Source organism: Rhopilema esculentum, chromosome 11 (genome assembly GCF_057945365.1).
Source record: "Rhopilema esculentum isolate cy_ngs chromosome 11, ASM5794536v1, whole genome shotgun sequence".
Lineage (NCBI taxonomy): Eukaryota > Metazoa > Cnidaria > Scyphozoa > Rhizostomeae > Rhizostomatidae > Rhopilema > Rhopilema esculentum.
In genome coordinates, this window is record NC_142825.1 from 9,929,200 (window position 1) to 9,944,625 (window position 15,426).

At 35.3% G+C, this 15,426-nt stretch overlaps 1 protein-coding gene across 2 annotated transcripts in view; it reads left to right on the forward strand.

The window, feature by feature from the left end:
- The first annotated feature begins 4,793 nt into the window (after positions 1 to 4,793).
- LOC135693387 (anaphase-promoting complex subunit 2) overlaps positions 4,794 to 15,426 on the forward strand; it is a 30,461-nt gene continuing 19,828 nt past the window's right edge. Inside the window, exons 1-6 of one of the 2 annotated variants that reach the window (XM_065211852.2) lie at positions 4,794 to 5,124; positions 9,715 to 9,782; positions 10,345 to 10,445; positions 10,942 to 11,069; positions 14,530 to 14,702; positions 15,033 to 15,156. In XM_065211852.2, coding sequence (XP_065067924.2) covers positions 5,088 to 5,124; positions 9,715 to 9,782; positions 10,345 to 10,445; positions 10,942 to 11,069; positions 14,530 to 14,702; positions 15,033 to 15,156 — 631 coding nt within the window. In that variant the 5' untranslated portion in view covers positions 4,794 to 5,087. The remainder of the gene's footprint in view (positions 5,125 to 9,714; positions 9,783 to 10,344; positions 10,446 to 10,941; positions 11,070 to 14,529; positions 14,703 to 15,032; positions 15,157 to 15,426) is intronic. The other variant, XM_065211851.2, reaches the window with a different exon arrangement.

Here is a 15,426-nt window from a genome sequence, read left to right on the forward strand (position 1 = left end):
AGGATATCGCGATAGTATGGCTCTATAGGGGGGCCTCAGGGTGAGGTGGGCGAGGGCTGTATGGTAGAGGTGGTGCGGCTGTTGTACCCGAATTTTCCTTATTTCTATTATGTTGTAACTGAGTCCAACTGAAGGTACTTTAAAAGGCTACTACTTGGTTCTACAAAAATCCAAGCTAAAACAAGTAGATGATGATCCCTCTCTTCAAGCATAAAAAATACCCTTCAACAGAAAATAAAATTTATTACCAATATCAAACCGACATTTTTTCTCACCAAAATTTTCGAACGCTAGAAAAATTTATATTTTATCGCTTTATACCGATGGACTTTCAAAAAATAAAAGGTACAAAAACGGAACAGATGAAAATAAAAAGGGGTCGGCTGAAGTTCGAGGCTTCATCTTTCCTAAAGAATGAGAATCAGGTTCTGATCAAGAAAAGGTTTGAACTGAATCGAAATAGAAACAGAAGATCCGTTTCAAGACTTTTCTAAATTCCATAAATTGGGTTGACATTAAAATATTAATAATGTATTGAAAATAGAAGTTAATTCATAACGAAATTTTAAAAATATGACCGAAATTTTTTTCATCGAAAATTAATCCATTGAACCTCCTGGCGCCAAATTTTTTGGCACCAAGGCCTGTTTTCTGGCGCCAAACTACATTGCAAATGTGAGACACATCATGTATCAAATTTGCTATAACCTTTTTAGTCAAAATTGAACAGCGCGTTGGCGCTCTATCATTACAGCAGAAAGCAATATGAAACTAATGATTTCATTAAAACTGAAGCTAGGCATTCAAAAACCAACCTTGACACTTAAATACAATACTAAGATTTCAAAGATAAAAGGAAATCGCTACCTTTTGTTTCCTAAAACCTTAAAAAGGAAATGTGCTGCATTTTATGTTTTGACTTGCACAGCAAAATGTTACCAAAGGAGTCACAAAAGCAAAAAAATATTATAGACAGGCAAACAGATATAAGAATGATTGCAAGAGATATAATTGAGGTTGATACAGGCATTTCTTAGTGAAAAATCTCAAAATGCGGTTTTAGATAACAGCAAGTCAAATTCAATTCCTGTGCTATCTGGGGTAACTCAAGGCTCCGTATTGGGCCCAGCCCTTTTCTTAGCCACAGTATGTCAAGCATAGCACTGTGCGATTATTTGCCGACGATAACTCATTGAATTTAACCATTGCTGATGAAAGGACTGCCAAAGGATGCAACCAGTTGACTTTCATAACTTGGAACGCTGGGAGAATGAGTGGCAAATGTGTATCTATCCTGATAAATGCCAGGTATTATCAATATCAAGAAAATGAAATTCTATAAAGTATACATATAGGTTAACAATACCATATGTTAAACACCTTGGCCTGGCTGTCACTATAGTAATATGCTATCACACATGATATGAAATGGAACAATCACCTAAACAATATTACTGCACCTGCCAATAGAACGCTTAGCTTTGTGGAAAGAAATTTAAGAGTCAGTTCGGTGAAAGTTAAAGAGCAAGCATGCAAGGCTTTAGTCGGGCCTAAGTTGGATTACTGTGCAACGGTTTGGGATCCTAAGGCAACATCAGACGAATTCACAGGGTCAATGAGAAAACATTGCATAGTTAATCAAATTGAAATGGTTAAGCACCGAGCTGCGAGATGGGTGACAGGACGTCATAATAATACATCCAGTGTTTCTGAAATGTTCCAATCACTTGGATGGCGCAGTTTATAGCAGCGCAGAGTTGACGCCAGGCTAGCAATGTTATATAAGATCGTCTGGAATATATACGATTAAAAATTGTATGGAATACTCTGTTAGAAATGGGAAAAAATACAGCTTCATACAAAAACAGATCATTTTAAGTTCTGATTTTGAATGTTTTCAAGAGTAGAGTGCAGGATATGGAACACGACAGATTTGTATAATGATAGGTTAAATTTATCATAGAAAACATTTGTTGTTGTTATTTAGTTATTTAGCTTATGTGTAGCATGAGTGCGGGTTGATGGGTGGGTAGGGTCCTTGGTTTGCGGATGGGCGGTTGCTGCCCTTTGGCTTGATCTGTCCCAATAATTGTGGGGCAGCGGTTGTGTCTAAGGACCAATAGGATTGCCCCTTTGTCAAATTTCCTTAATTGTTACTAATGTTGTAGCAACATTAGCACCTCTTGTTCAATAGAAGTTTGGAACTCTATTTTGTTTCCATTTTTTTGACAGCCGTTCTTTTGGCTCTTTGGAATTTTTGCTGTCTCCGGTTGTTATTTAGGCGGCAAATGGGGCTGTGGGCGGTGGCTGCCTGTCTGCGGGTTGGGGGTCCTTTCTGCTTGTTTTCTTGTGCTCGTGTTCTATACATGTACGTGTGTTATGTTAAAGGGCCTCTCCAGCCAACTTGCATTTTGCACTTGCATTTTATTGGCTAATCTAAAGAAGTTGAACCTGCTGATCACGAAGTCATTATTTGTTTTTTTGATATTTTTTACCGTTTGTGAGATATAAGCTCTTGCATTTCGATAATTGAATTGAATTAACCGACAAAAATTTTTCGGTTTGGTGACACTGTGACGCAATTTTGACGTCACAGTGTCACCAATTTTGACATATTTCGTTAGTCTCGCCTCAAACCGAATCGAACGACGGCGATTCGCAAATTGAACACTGCAAGTAATGGTACTCTCAGTTCTGTTCCACCGACCACCGGCTTTTAGTTTGAACATTTCAGATATCAATTCTGAAGCCTTTAGTTGTTCATCGTTTCTGGAGTGTCAATTTCGATTAATTATACGCGAGGGAAGAGCTGGAACAGGAAGCCGCAGCTTTGTAGGCCTATACAGGTGATCAAAACAAAGTCGTGACACAGCATGGACACATTCCGACCCGCAAACTTAGAATGATTGTAAACATTTAATATTTTTCGATCCTAAAAAGCTCCTGCTCTAGATTTAGATGCCGTTATGAACGCGTGACCATGACTCCTTCACGATTCGGTGAAAGATATACGAAATTCATGGCGAACGAGAGCCGCACATTGTGACGTCAGAGTGTCACAAAACTGATTCGGCTTTTGTCGTTTTTTTCTCGGAAAGGTGCAACTTTAAAGCCTTATAACTTCTAAACTAATTGGAATTTTGCAAAAACAACGACTTTGCCAAAATACACGCACCAGATGCTGACTTTTCAGTCAATAAAAAAAAAATTTTTTTGGCTGGAGAGGCCCTTGAAGCTTCTTTTTAGAAGGCAATCATTATATCGGTAGATGGACAAGGAGTGAAATGCAGCCTTATTACAACAGGATTCAGAAGAATAAAGATTGGCAAAAAATCCAGCTAATTTACAAAGCACGGACAATTGGAAATAGTCGTTCAGTCTCAGATCAATAGGCTGCTGTGGAGTAGGCCTATCGTAATTTTCTTCACATGTATCAATAAACTTGTGTTGTGACTGGACATTCTATTCTACTAGTTTGCTGTCCAAACTATGTTCGTAGAAATCATAATGTCGTTGGGCAAATACAATAAGAAGGCGTCTAAAGTCAAGTTGCTATCCTAGTTGTATTTCTATGCATGAATGTCTCGTTTACAATATTGCATGACACATCCATGTATCCCATGTACGGCCGTGTTTATTTAAACAGGCTTATTGATCTTAAAGCTTCAAGTATCGAGACCCGGATAACATTGTGGATTACGAGTGTACCTTGCAAGCACGATCAGTAAAATCCCGTTTTCTCCGGACTCACAAATCCTCTACATACAGGTATGAAGAAGCTATTCTGTACCCAAGGAACAAATCAAATGGCTCAAAAATTTGCACACGGCCAGGACAGATGTCGGCTAAGTGTGTCTCAAAATTTGCGTATTTGCTCTGGTTCGTCTTTTATAGCCAAATACAGCTATGAGAGGGAAGAAATACTGTTTGCCAATTTTTGACAGGGTTCAGTTATAAGGGGAGGAAGAATTTCAAAAATCTGAGACACTCTTTGATAGCTTGGGATCTGCGCTTTCTGCTGATATAAGTCAGATTTTGATATCTCAAACGCAGGGGTACAAAATAGCTTTTGAAGGTGGTACACTCATTAAAGCAATAAATTTGCCTGGAAAGTATCATTTTACAATTATTTTGATATGGTTGGAATCGCCACATTTGTTGTGCATCGAATGATGTATAGTTTAACCTGATTCCGTTTGGCTTTTAGGGAGAGAAAACCAAATATTGTGTCAAAAACGTTTAACGTAACCTTAAGTGACATTACATGTGACCTTATAACGCATTGAGATTTAAAATTTAACGCTCGTATTGTAAAAAGCAAGTAACGATTGAATTCTGATTAAAGACTAGCAAAATGTATGGTTGACCAATAAAAGGATTATTGTGAAATCTTTTTCAATTAAGTCTTCTCATTTATATGAAAGCTAGGAGAAACTGGCAACAAATCATGAGATAGCATCACGGCCAGCCTACTTTGACCATTCTTTTTTGCATTAAATATGTACTTGCTAACTCTTAAGAAACTACCATTCATTTGAAGTATTTATGATTCTGAAAACTATTGAAATGTTCAACTGAAATTGAAGAAATTTCTTGTATAAAGAGCAACAAATCAAAACCAACCAGTTCCATATTGTAAAAATGTTCATCCAATAATTTTAAAGCAAAATATTATGTACAATGCAATATAATCAGACAGCAAAACTTTCGTTTTGTGAAATAAATTTTGTCAGTACAGCAGCATTTCTTGGAGATAAATTTTTTGGCCTGGTTATCGTTGGTTGTATTTCTAGTTTGTATGTGAGTGTCATTTCGTTTTCTATATTTCTCATGCTGCTTTGCCAAATATATCTTTATTGTATATCTTTAAGATACACCTTCAACGCCGAGACCTACATCCAAAGGATACCGACTGCCTTTTCGCGCCAAACTGAAACGAGGCAATCGTCCATTGGCCTAAAACAACTTTAGCCGTCTTCTTGGAGATGCCAAAAAGAACGAAGTGTTGAGCTTAGAGTCGATTTTCCTTGCAAAATGAATTGAATAGGGATGTCACGTTTTTGATAGTTTAAGTTCGTGGATACATAATGGCTTCATTTCAGCCCAATTTATTGGCTCAATATGGTGAGAAGTTACGCCGACTTGTCGTCGTTTTTGTGTTTGGCCTAATAAATACCCTTTTTGATGATAAAAACTTCTAGAGACTTGTACCCTTCCCATACACCATTTTTGTGCTAATGGCTTGATAGTCTTCGTAAAAATAAAGATTATGGTCTTTTTTAAGTTAAATTTTGCAAAAAATTAACACTTTTTAGACAGTGTTTGTGGAACTTTCCCTTGATCTCTTCGACAGCATGAAAAATAATCCTATCAGCAAGATTTACAGTCGGGTTTCATTTCTAAAAAACTGGGTTAAGATTTATAAAAGGGTATGCTTTAAAAATCATATCGAATCATCTCGTAAATTCAAAAAAATTAAATTTGTACCGTAAGCGAGCCTGACTGCAGGCAAGTATCCGGTTTTTTTTCTATTTGCATAGGGCAAATGAAGAATTAAGTTTCCTCAAGACCAACATAATCTTGCATCTATTTATTAACAAAAAATGTTCAGTTGTGTAAATTTTCTTATCTTCATTCATTTTAGCTTCTAAATTATTTGGGTGATATAGTTTGGTTCTAGAATATTTGTGGGCACTAAGACTAGAAACTTTGTTGTGCACCTGCAATAAATTGCCCATGATTTTGCATATTCCAAGCCCAAGATCCCTAGATGATAACATTTAAAATTATTAACTATAAAAATAACTAAAGTGTATGAATCCAGACATGCACTCTCATATTTTCAAAGTGAACTTGTCCATGTTGATGTGCAAAACTTAAGTGCACACTTATACCAAAGTAAACACTTGCAAACTTAAAAATTTGTTCTTGCATACCTAAAATCACTTTGGAAACCACTGCACTCTGCAGTCCATTAGGCAAAAAGGGGTTTGTTTGCTGATCAAAAAAGAGTTTGTAGGATTTTTGGATACACTGCTGTCGAATCTGGAGAAAACTTACATGTTACATCATGTACATGATGTACAGTATAATTTTGAAAATATAATCTAAATTTTGTGTTCTGATATTCAAAATAAGCTGGGGGTGGTACATAAGGAATACAAAAACAAAACTTCATCGATATATAAATTTATTTTAACCAGCAGAAGAATTGCCAATTTCAGCCTAAAAAAGCCACCTATGTTGTTTTTATTTCATTTCTCAGTTATTTAACTAAATTCCTCTTAGCACAAGTGTAACCCTTCAGCACAAGACCTGGTTTTCAAGTGGACCTCCTTTAAAACAATATTAAAATTACAATCAAGTAAACTAACAGAAATTAACTTAATCTGTTTAAAAACTTAAATGCAATCTAAAATCCTATTTCCAAGAAAAGTTATAATTTAGAAACCTAAAAGATTTTCTCTAGAAAGGATTCCTGCCTACCTTTGCCAAAAGGCCATTCCACAACTGTGCTCCTCTGTAGGAAATGACTTTCTGTCAAATTGATGTCTTTTCCTTGGGTAGCCTCAGGTCTGCCCCTGTTTTTTAGAAGTTGCAAGTGGAGCACTGTGGTGCCAACCTATTCAGAGATCTAAAGACTGGTTTTCCAACACAGGCTTGCAGCTGATTTGTTCCAGCAGGCCATGCCCTGAAAGGCCAGCATTTAAAACGCACTCTGAAACAACCATGGAGTGTGATTTATTGAGCACCTTAAAATGTAAAACGATATTGCCAAGAAGAAAAATGTTATTTTAAAATGATGATTATTAAACTTAGCCATTGTTGCAAATGAGGGCAATGTTATGATTCATAAGATTTGTACAAAAGTTCATACCATTTATTTTTTGATGACATTTTATACTCATTTATACCCAGTTCCATTTAAGGCCACTTCTGCAAAAAGCATTTTCAAATGAAAAAATAATCAATGCATCAAAAATACACACATATAAACATAATTTGAGAGTTGATCATCTGAAAATGCAATGATATTTACAAATGCATTGATTTTATTTTGACATAAAACCTTTAATTCATTTTCATAACAAGAAAACACAAACTTTTGAAAAGGTATTTGTGTAGATATCACCCGAGACGTGTTCACATGATGCTGTATACAAATAAATATCACACAATATATCATACCAAGGGCCCTGGAGTGTGGTGCTATTTATGCTCAATCTCTATTATTGATGCAAAAACGGAGCCAATTTCTATTGTAGCTACTATTTTTGGAACATTTTACACTCCTCCTAATGATACTCTCAAGACAATTTTATTTATGGAGTGCCTCAAGTTTTTTTGAAGTTCAATTATAGAGCACCTTCATTTTGCTTAGAGAAAGGCCTGTTCCAGTTGACTTTGCAGAGCCCCAGAAAGAGTAACAACATAACTTATATGGGGCTGAATGCAGAGTTTTCAAAGTATTCCTTGGCAAAAAGTTTTTGCATGTTTTAGAACACCTAAAGCCATAGAAACTTTAGCAGAAAGAGCTTTGATTTGCTCTTTCCAATCTAAGGAACAGTCAATTTGCAGACCCAAGCTACTTCACTTTTAGTGCAGAATTTCAATTTCAGAACATCATCCCAATTTTAAAATATGTTATGCTTTTGCTTGGTTGTGACCAGCATGGAGTGTATTTTAATAAAATTCAAAGATAGTTTGTTTTTTTGCAACCAGATGTAAAGTTTTTTGGGGGAATTACTAATTGCCTAGATTTATATTCATATTAAAATCCTTTGTCATGTCATCTCCCATAACTGCAGGGGAATGATCTTGCCAGCAAACAACATGCAGTACACCATAGCATTTGAAATTCTTAATTGAAATGCAAACAGTTTCTTCCAAAGGCCATGATGATCTTAAAGATTTTCCTACACCATTTTTGCCAAGACTCTAAACTGGTCCCAGAAGGGTATTTTTTTAACATCACTCTGTTCTTAAATTGTTCATCGCTATTTTTAATAAGTTGTTGGTTGAGAGGCTTAAAAACAGAGTTTAAGCAGATTGGTGGAAGAATTTTCAAACACACATTACAAATTACAAATAATTCATTGTCAGAAAAGGTCTAAAGGAATCAAATTTTAGCTGAGCTCATTTCAAAGATAAAGATGGAGGAATGTTGGAAGTAAGACAAATTGTTTGGGTACAGAAAGGAAAAGCTTCAATAATGTATGCAGCTAATTTTTTCAAGCTCCTTACAGCTTAAGTTCTGAAGAAAGTTGATCATGAATTATCACAAATTTCCAAACTTTCAATGTAGCAAGTTTCCTCGTAAAGTTTTTAGGATCAAGAACATTTGGTAAAGTCATTTATATGCTTTCAAGCAAATGGTTGCCAATGAAGTGCCCTTATAGGTTGTCCTGTTAAATTATTTTATGATTATTTTTATTTTTTTCATTATGCCAAACTGAATTCTATCTTCTTCCAGGAACACTTCTGCTTGTTGTTGCTGGCATGTCCTGGTTTACTTCTTAAAGCCAAGTAAAATGCCTGTTTGTTTTAGAGCTAGCCATAAGCTTTGAAATAAATCTCAACTGCAATGCTAGCAAAAAATTCAGAAAATATGCTACTCTGGCATTAGTTTAATTAAGTTATGCTTGTCAATCTTTCCATCAGATTACCTGGTATTTTTGGCAGCTTCTGCTCTTTTAGGGTATGCATGACTCTGTTTGTATTGACCACCAACGGAGATGCTATCTTTTTTCCAAACTTTTGAGCATTTGCACCACCCCAAAGCTACTGCCTTTTTAATTTTTACTGAAATAAACTTTATTAAAACTGAAAAAAAATTTGATAGTTGTTTGGGGTCATCACAGAGAAAGAGAGTGAAAGATGAAGGAAAAGTTTATTAGTGCTCAAAAGTGCCAATGAAAGATAAACAGTGAAGAAAGTACCATTGTGGTGATTGCACTATTGATTGTGCCCGGAGGATGAAGTGATGATTAATACAAATTACAACTTACAAGGGTCATCAAAAAATTAAATATTAAAATATTAAAATAAATTTAAACTGTACTTCAAATAATATTAAAAATAAATGCTTAAAATAAGTTTTTTTTCTTAATAAGGGTGCACTGAATTGGAATCAACTTAGTTGGCTGCCATCCTCTGCCCCAACAAGAAGGGATTTTCATCTGACAACATTGCTTAAATGGACAATTTTTTTCAGTTTCATTATCCCATGTTATTATCTTTTGGTCAAAACACACCTAGTTGTTTTTGACATCTTATTGGTTAGTCTCCTGTTTTTGTCACATCTTTTTTTCAATCACACATTAAACTTGCACTTCTAATTTGCAGCTCTCTTTAAAATTTAAATGTGAAAGGATTGATGAAATGAGAGGATCAGAAATGAGAGGTCACAGGCATGATCCGATCTCACTTTGAATGTACTTCTATTGAAAAACATGACCCAGTTTTATTTACTATTTGTTCTGCGAAACCATTCAAATCATTTGTCTTTTTCAAATGAATTTTGTTGTGTTGTTTGTTCTTGTCCTCACAAGGAAGACTGATTTTCTTATGCAAAATAGGCAAATTTGATTGAAGTGACTACCAGATGATTTTATCAGAATACAAATTTTGTTTAAAATATTGCTCCTTCAGACAAGTTACAAGCAGCTGGAAAATAGCTACATATGTTCATATCATTTCTTTCCTACTTTTTAGATGAACATTTCAAAGCAAGACTCTTAAATGACTATTGTCCATTATTCTGGCACAATTTTCCTGAATGGGTGAGTGCTAAATTTAGATTTATATAGACTTAGATCCTTGTCCTAATATTCTCAATTTTTAATCATATGACTAGGAGAACTGATAAGTAATTTTGTGTATTATTCTGTCAACAAAAAATCCATTTGTAGGTCATTTGGTGAATGGCTGGCCAAAAGCAAGAAATCAATTAGATAAACAATTCACCCTCTCATGTTTCTTCCAATGTACATCTGGATGTACGTTTCCATGCAATGTTTTGTCATTGTCTGAATTTTTAAAGGCTGAGGAGAGTTTGGCAAAAACTGTGCTTTTGTATGATGCATGCTCCTTTGTCTTGTCTTTTTGAACCAGTTAACCTGTGTATCTTTAAGTTTTAGATGCAAAAGTTTTTTTGGAATTTGGAGTTGTCATTAGATGAAACAATAATTGATCATTGTTATTTGAATTTTGAAAGGTCTTGAATGTAGCAATGGTTTCTAAAAATTTTGCATTTTTCTTTTAATCTGTGCAGTAATTATTTTAGTTATTTGCATAATAAATATATTGGAAGTGATTCATATCAAATATCTGTAATCTCAACAGGATAATCAAGCACTAAGCACAGTCAGCCATAAAGTCTTACAAGTCTTCCATACATTCCATGCAAATATTCTTATTCATGCAACTGATGGAGTTTTGGAAAGGTAAAATTGTTTGATAATAAGGTGAATTACCATTGACAAAAGTAATTATTACTCTTACATTTTATCAAATTGATTGATGATATGTACAAAGAATTCCAAAGTGATTCAATTTTAGTATCACAATTACTATAATTTATCTTTTTTATCCTCTCTGTTTCCTTTAAAAATAACTGATATTTTGCCCTGGTTTTAAAAATTATGAAACACAACAAAAGAATAGTTATCTCATTGCAAAATCTCCAGATCCTTCGTTGGATCCTTCCCAGTTTAGAAAAGATTTAGCTGATTAGATTGGCACTCCTAGCTTTAACTTCTAGCTTGGAAGATTTGATTATAATCTATGCATAATGATCAAAATTTATGCATAGATTATTATGCATAATGATTATAATCTATGCATAATAATCTATGCATTCTGTCAATTTTGCAACAGTTTATATTCTGTAGATAAATTGTAGTAAATGCTTTCTGTATTACCTATTATTATCTCGTTTAGGCGGGATCTGGCATTGGCAAGAGCAGCGCTACTACTTAACGAGACCAAGGATTCAAGGCAGTTTATCATTAATTATTTCATCGCAGCTTTTAAATGTTACAAGTCAACATCAGCTAAAGATCAACAAGGTATATAATGTCAATAACTTGTTCTTGAAACCACCTATTTTCATTACAAATTATTTATTTATTACGATGATCAATTATTACATATTTACTTTTACTTTTTCTTAAAAACATCATTCAACAATTTCTTTTTCTCCAATAAAAATGCTGCAAGCCAGTCAACTCTTTATACACTCTTTTTCTAGCTTTATTGTTGTCACAAATGAAAAATTGTATAAGTAATTTTGTATGCAAGGGTTGCTGTAAATGTTGCTTTGTTTTATATTTAAGACATCATAAAAGCATCCCATCTCTTTCATTCATGGAGAAACCCAGCCAGCTTGTGCATTTGTTAAGACCATTCTGATATAAAATTACGTGACATAGGAATTAGAACCATGAATTAGAAAATGGCGGCCCTGAAACTAGTATTCTAACACTGTTTGAAAAATATGGTTGTTGCTGTTTTAGCATTACGGGAAATTTAGCATTGACAAATGAATGTCCAGTTTGAAAAAAAAGTATGAAATATTTGCAACATTAAGATTTTGGGGGAAAGGACATACAAAAATTCCTTGATCAATGCAAATCAAATCATGGTTGTTTTTTCTTTGCCTTGTGGAATTATAGGTATAGTTTTTATAATATTTGCGGAATTATGAGTCACAGACGCTTTTCGAACCAGTGTAAATATACGTTTTATAGAGGTGTCCGTTGTATACTGGTGACCGTCGCATAGAAGTTCCTTAAAAGGCGTTTTGACCGTTTAGGACAAAATTATCTGCCCGTTGTTGAGGTTGTATAGTCTGCTAATAGAGTTCTCAAGTGTGACGTCACAACTATTTTTTTTAGAATTTTCGAATTTCGATCACATAACATGAAAGAACGCCATAAAATACTCCCATCCATGCAAAATCGGGTGAGCTATGGTCAATAGAGGATTTGAAGTTCGTTAACGGATTACTCTTATTTTGGCTCAGTTCATAAAGTTATGAGGTTTGATGGGGCCAGAGCTTGTGCTCATCTGGACATATCTCAGCCAATTTGTAATAACTTTGACTGATTTGGCAGATTTAGAGGTATTTCATGATGCTCTTTCAGGTTATGTGAAAAAAAATCAAAAATTCTAAAAATAGATTTTTGTGACGTCATCACTTGACAACTTTATAGAGGTTCAGCTGTAAATCATGTCTAAATAAAATATTTTTAAAATGAATGCTTGCAAGATAAGGGTAAATTTCAAAGTATTCTCGATGGGCCAAGGAAAAATTCAGCAATTCTGTCAAGCTTGCTGCAAAGCAAAGCAGGACCCTTTTACCCCAATGCAAGTTTTACCTGTGAGTTTTCCTTTGGTTTGCTGTCAATCTTGCTCTCTTGTGGCTCAATAAATTTTAGTTAAAATTAAAAATGGGAACAGTCAAAATAAAGGTTAGACGATTACCGTTAAATTTAATGATAAGTTCGTAACTAGTCGTTCAGTTTGTAAACTACAGACATTGTTTAATCCAAGCAATTAAGGAAAAGAAAGTCAAAACAGTATTTCTGTATTTCAACTTACATGAGATAAAACCCAGCTGAATTTTTACTCAAAATAATGCTTCATACACCAATATAATATTAAGCGAATAGCTTACAGACCAGACGGAAATGAAGGGGATTACCACTTTGGGCGGGGAAATTTTGATTACCAGCTTCGAGCTCTTTATCAACTGGGGATATTGAATTGTGATTGTAAAAGGGGATTTTCCGCTGTTTTGGGGGTAAAATTGGGATCAATCGGGAGAAGTTTCTTCTTATCCTTTGCGAAGGAAAATCGTGGCTGGGATGACGTTTTTAACAAAATAAATCTGGTCTAAGCAGTGGAATATAAAGGATAGTTTATCTTTTTTGGTAGAAATACGTCTAAAGTAGTAAAATGAGCTTTAATTTGTCACGAGGCGTCTAATTACCCCCATGTCTTTATATGGATATCTTATTGAAAATGGGCAAAACCAAATCATCCTTTGACGTCGAAAATTCATTTTGGCATGCAGTTGACTATCGAAACTTTAAGAAGGAACTGTCGTGGTATAAAAAGTATCAAACTATATGGTGTCTAACTGAAAAAGGGACTTTTTGTCGTTTTTATCAACCTACATTGACAGTATTGATTGGTCTTAAAGAGTATTGCTATGCTAATACAGATAAGATAATCGTGGAATCTTAATGAGGAAATCAAGAGCTATAGCTACAAGTATGAATAATAGGTAGGAACAGCACAAACGACGAAAAGCAATCCACTACAAATGAATACGATGTAATGAACCAAAATTTAACAATAAATTATAATTTAGATAGGACTTATATTTCTTAATTGTCTTTCTTTACCCGTAAGGTAAACAAACTTGTCTTTTAAAATCAGCATATGAAATAGCTTGCGTTTTTTCATTAGCATGCTGCGGACGGATTATTGTAGAATGAAACTCATCTGCGACATACTGTGACGCCGGAGAGGGGCGCCGGAGAGGGGGCTTCTTAAGTTTTGATAGTCAATTGCATGCTAAAATGAATTTCCGATGTCAAAGGATGATTTGGCTTTGCCCATTTTTTATAAGATATCCATATAAGGACATGGGGCAATCAGACCTAACGCCATTTCCGTCTGGTCTATTAAGGCTACGTTCACACTACTCCGAATATTTTCTCTCTGTTTTCCCTCCGAGCACGTAAATTGACCAGGGGCAGACAAGGAATCCAAGGGTGCAGGCAGAGAATCCCAGAGGGTAGACAGAGAATCCCAGAGGGCAAGCAGTGAAATCCAAGGACAGGCAAGGAATCCTAGGGGGCATACAGGGAAACCCAGGGGACATACAGGAAATCCCAATGGATATTTATGGAATCCCAGGGATATACACGGAATCCCAGGGGATTTACAGGAAATCCCAGGGGATTTACAGGAAATCCCAGTGGGCAGACGAGGAATTCAAGAAGGGCCAACCATCGTTTTTATATCGAATTTATTTATATCGTTGAAGTTAGGTTAAAGAAAAACGGGTAGAAATAAGCACAGTATGAAAATATAGTGGTAGAATTTTGGCCTCGGATCCAGTTATATAGATTAAATTAGTTCATCGAGGAGTCAATCCCTTCCGTGATAAAGGAAAATATTTCGTTATCAAAAAGATAACAACGCAGCTTTCAAGTATTAGTCTGGTATTCTACAATACATAACTACTCTAATTTCTTCTTTCGATGTCTCAGCTAAAACTGAGCTTGTCCTTTGATGTTTCTGATGCGTATAAAAATAAATTCATTTCAAAAATTTTAGGGCCTTTTCGATTAAATGATTATTTTTGATAGATTGCGAAAAAGCCCATTTTCCTAGACTTCGCCTCGATTACTCTATCCTGCTAGTTATAAAATGCTTTAAGTACTCCTGGTTTTAATTTTTTATCACTGCTGGATGTGGTATATCTACACTGAGACGTTATTTTTTGAATTTAAGGACTCGATACTGACAACGAATCAGAAGATTGCGATGCTTGCTCGAGAGAAAGTATTCTTTGCTGCTGTGATGAGATAGTCTCGAACTTTCAAGATTTGTGCTCTTGCTTACGTGCGCTTGGGCTACTGGAACACATAGCTAGCACATCTTTGGCAGCTGTCATTTACAGCCAGGTATGTAATCGTAATACCTCATCATCTGTCTACGATGCCATGTGTTGGCTAAATCGAATCAACCAGTCGCCCACTGGTTCAACTGAGTTGAACAACTAAGCGAATGGTCGCGCATTCGCAGCGAAAGGGGAAATTCAATTTGCGCATGCCCCAATGTGCATTCGCTCAGTCGCGCGACCAGTGCGAATAAAGTGGAAACCCGCCTTTACAGCTTGTCCTAAACATTCATTGTCATCAACCCTCCCCAAAGGCATTAGTTGCGATCCAATACCCACTTTCGCTTATCCCAAACAGGCATGCAACCTTTGGTCGTTATATTTTGTGTTTCAGATGAAAGAGTACCTGGAAGGCCTTTGCAAAGATGAGTTTCATAAGCACTTTTTGGTAGAAGCAATGCAGTGGGTGGAAGATCAGATAATCTCTTGGTTGAGACTTGTCATTGGTGATATAAATGGTTTGTTTGTCATGTGTGGTTTGTAAATCAGTGGTATGAATTCGTATCTCAACTTAGGTGATAAAAGGAAATTGGCTCGCTAAGGCGTGAAAAGAGATACGAGATCGATGCTCGCTCCTAATGTATTTCAAAAACATGCCTTGACCATACAAGCTTCTGGAACAAACAGAATGTAATTACCTTACTTTACCATCGATAATCTTGCTCTTTAATATTTGTGCTTGAAAAGGGGGATGTACGCAGTTTAACTCCTTGTAAGAGTTTATTTTC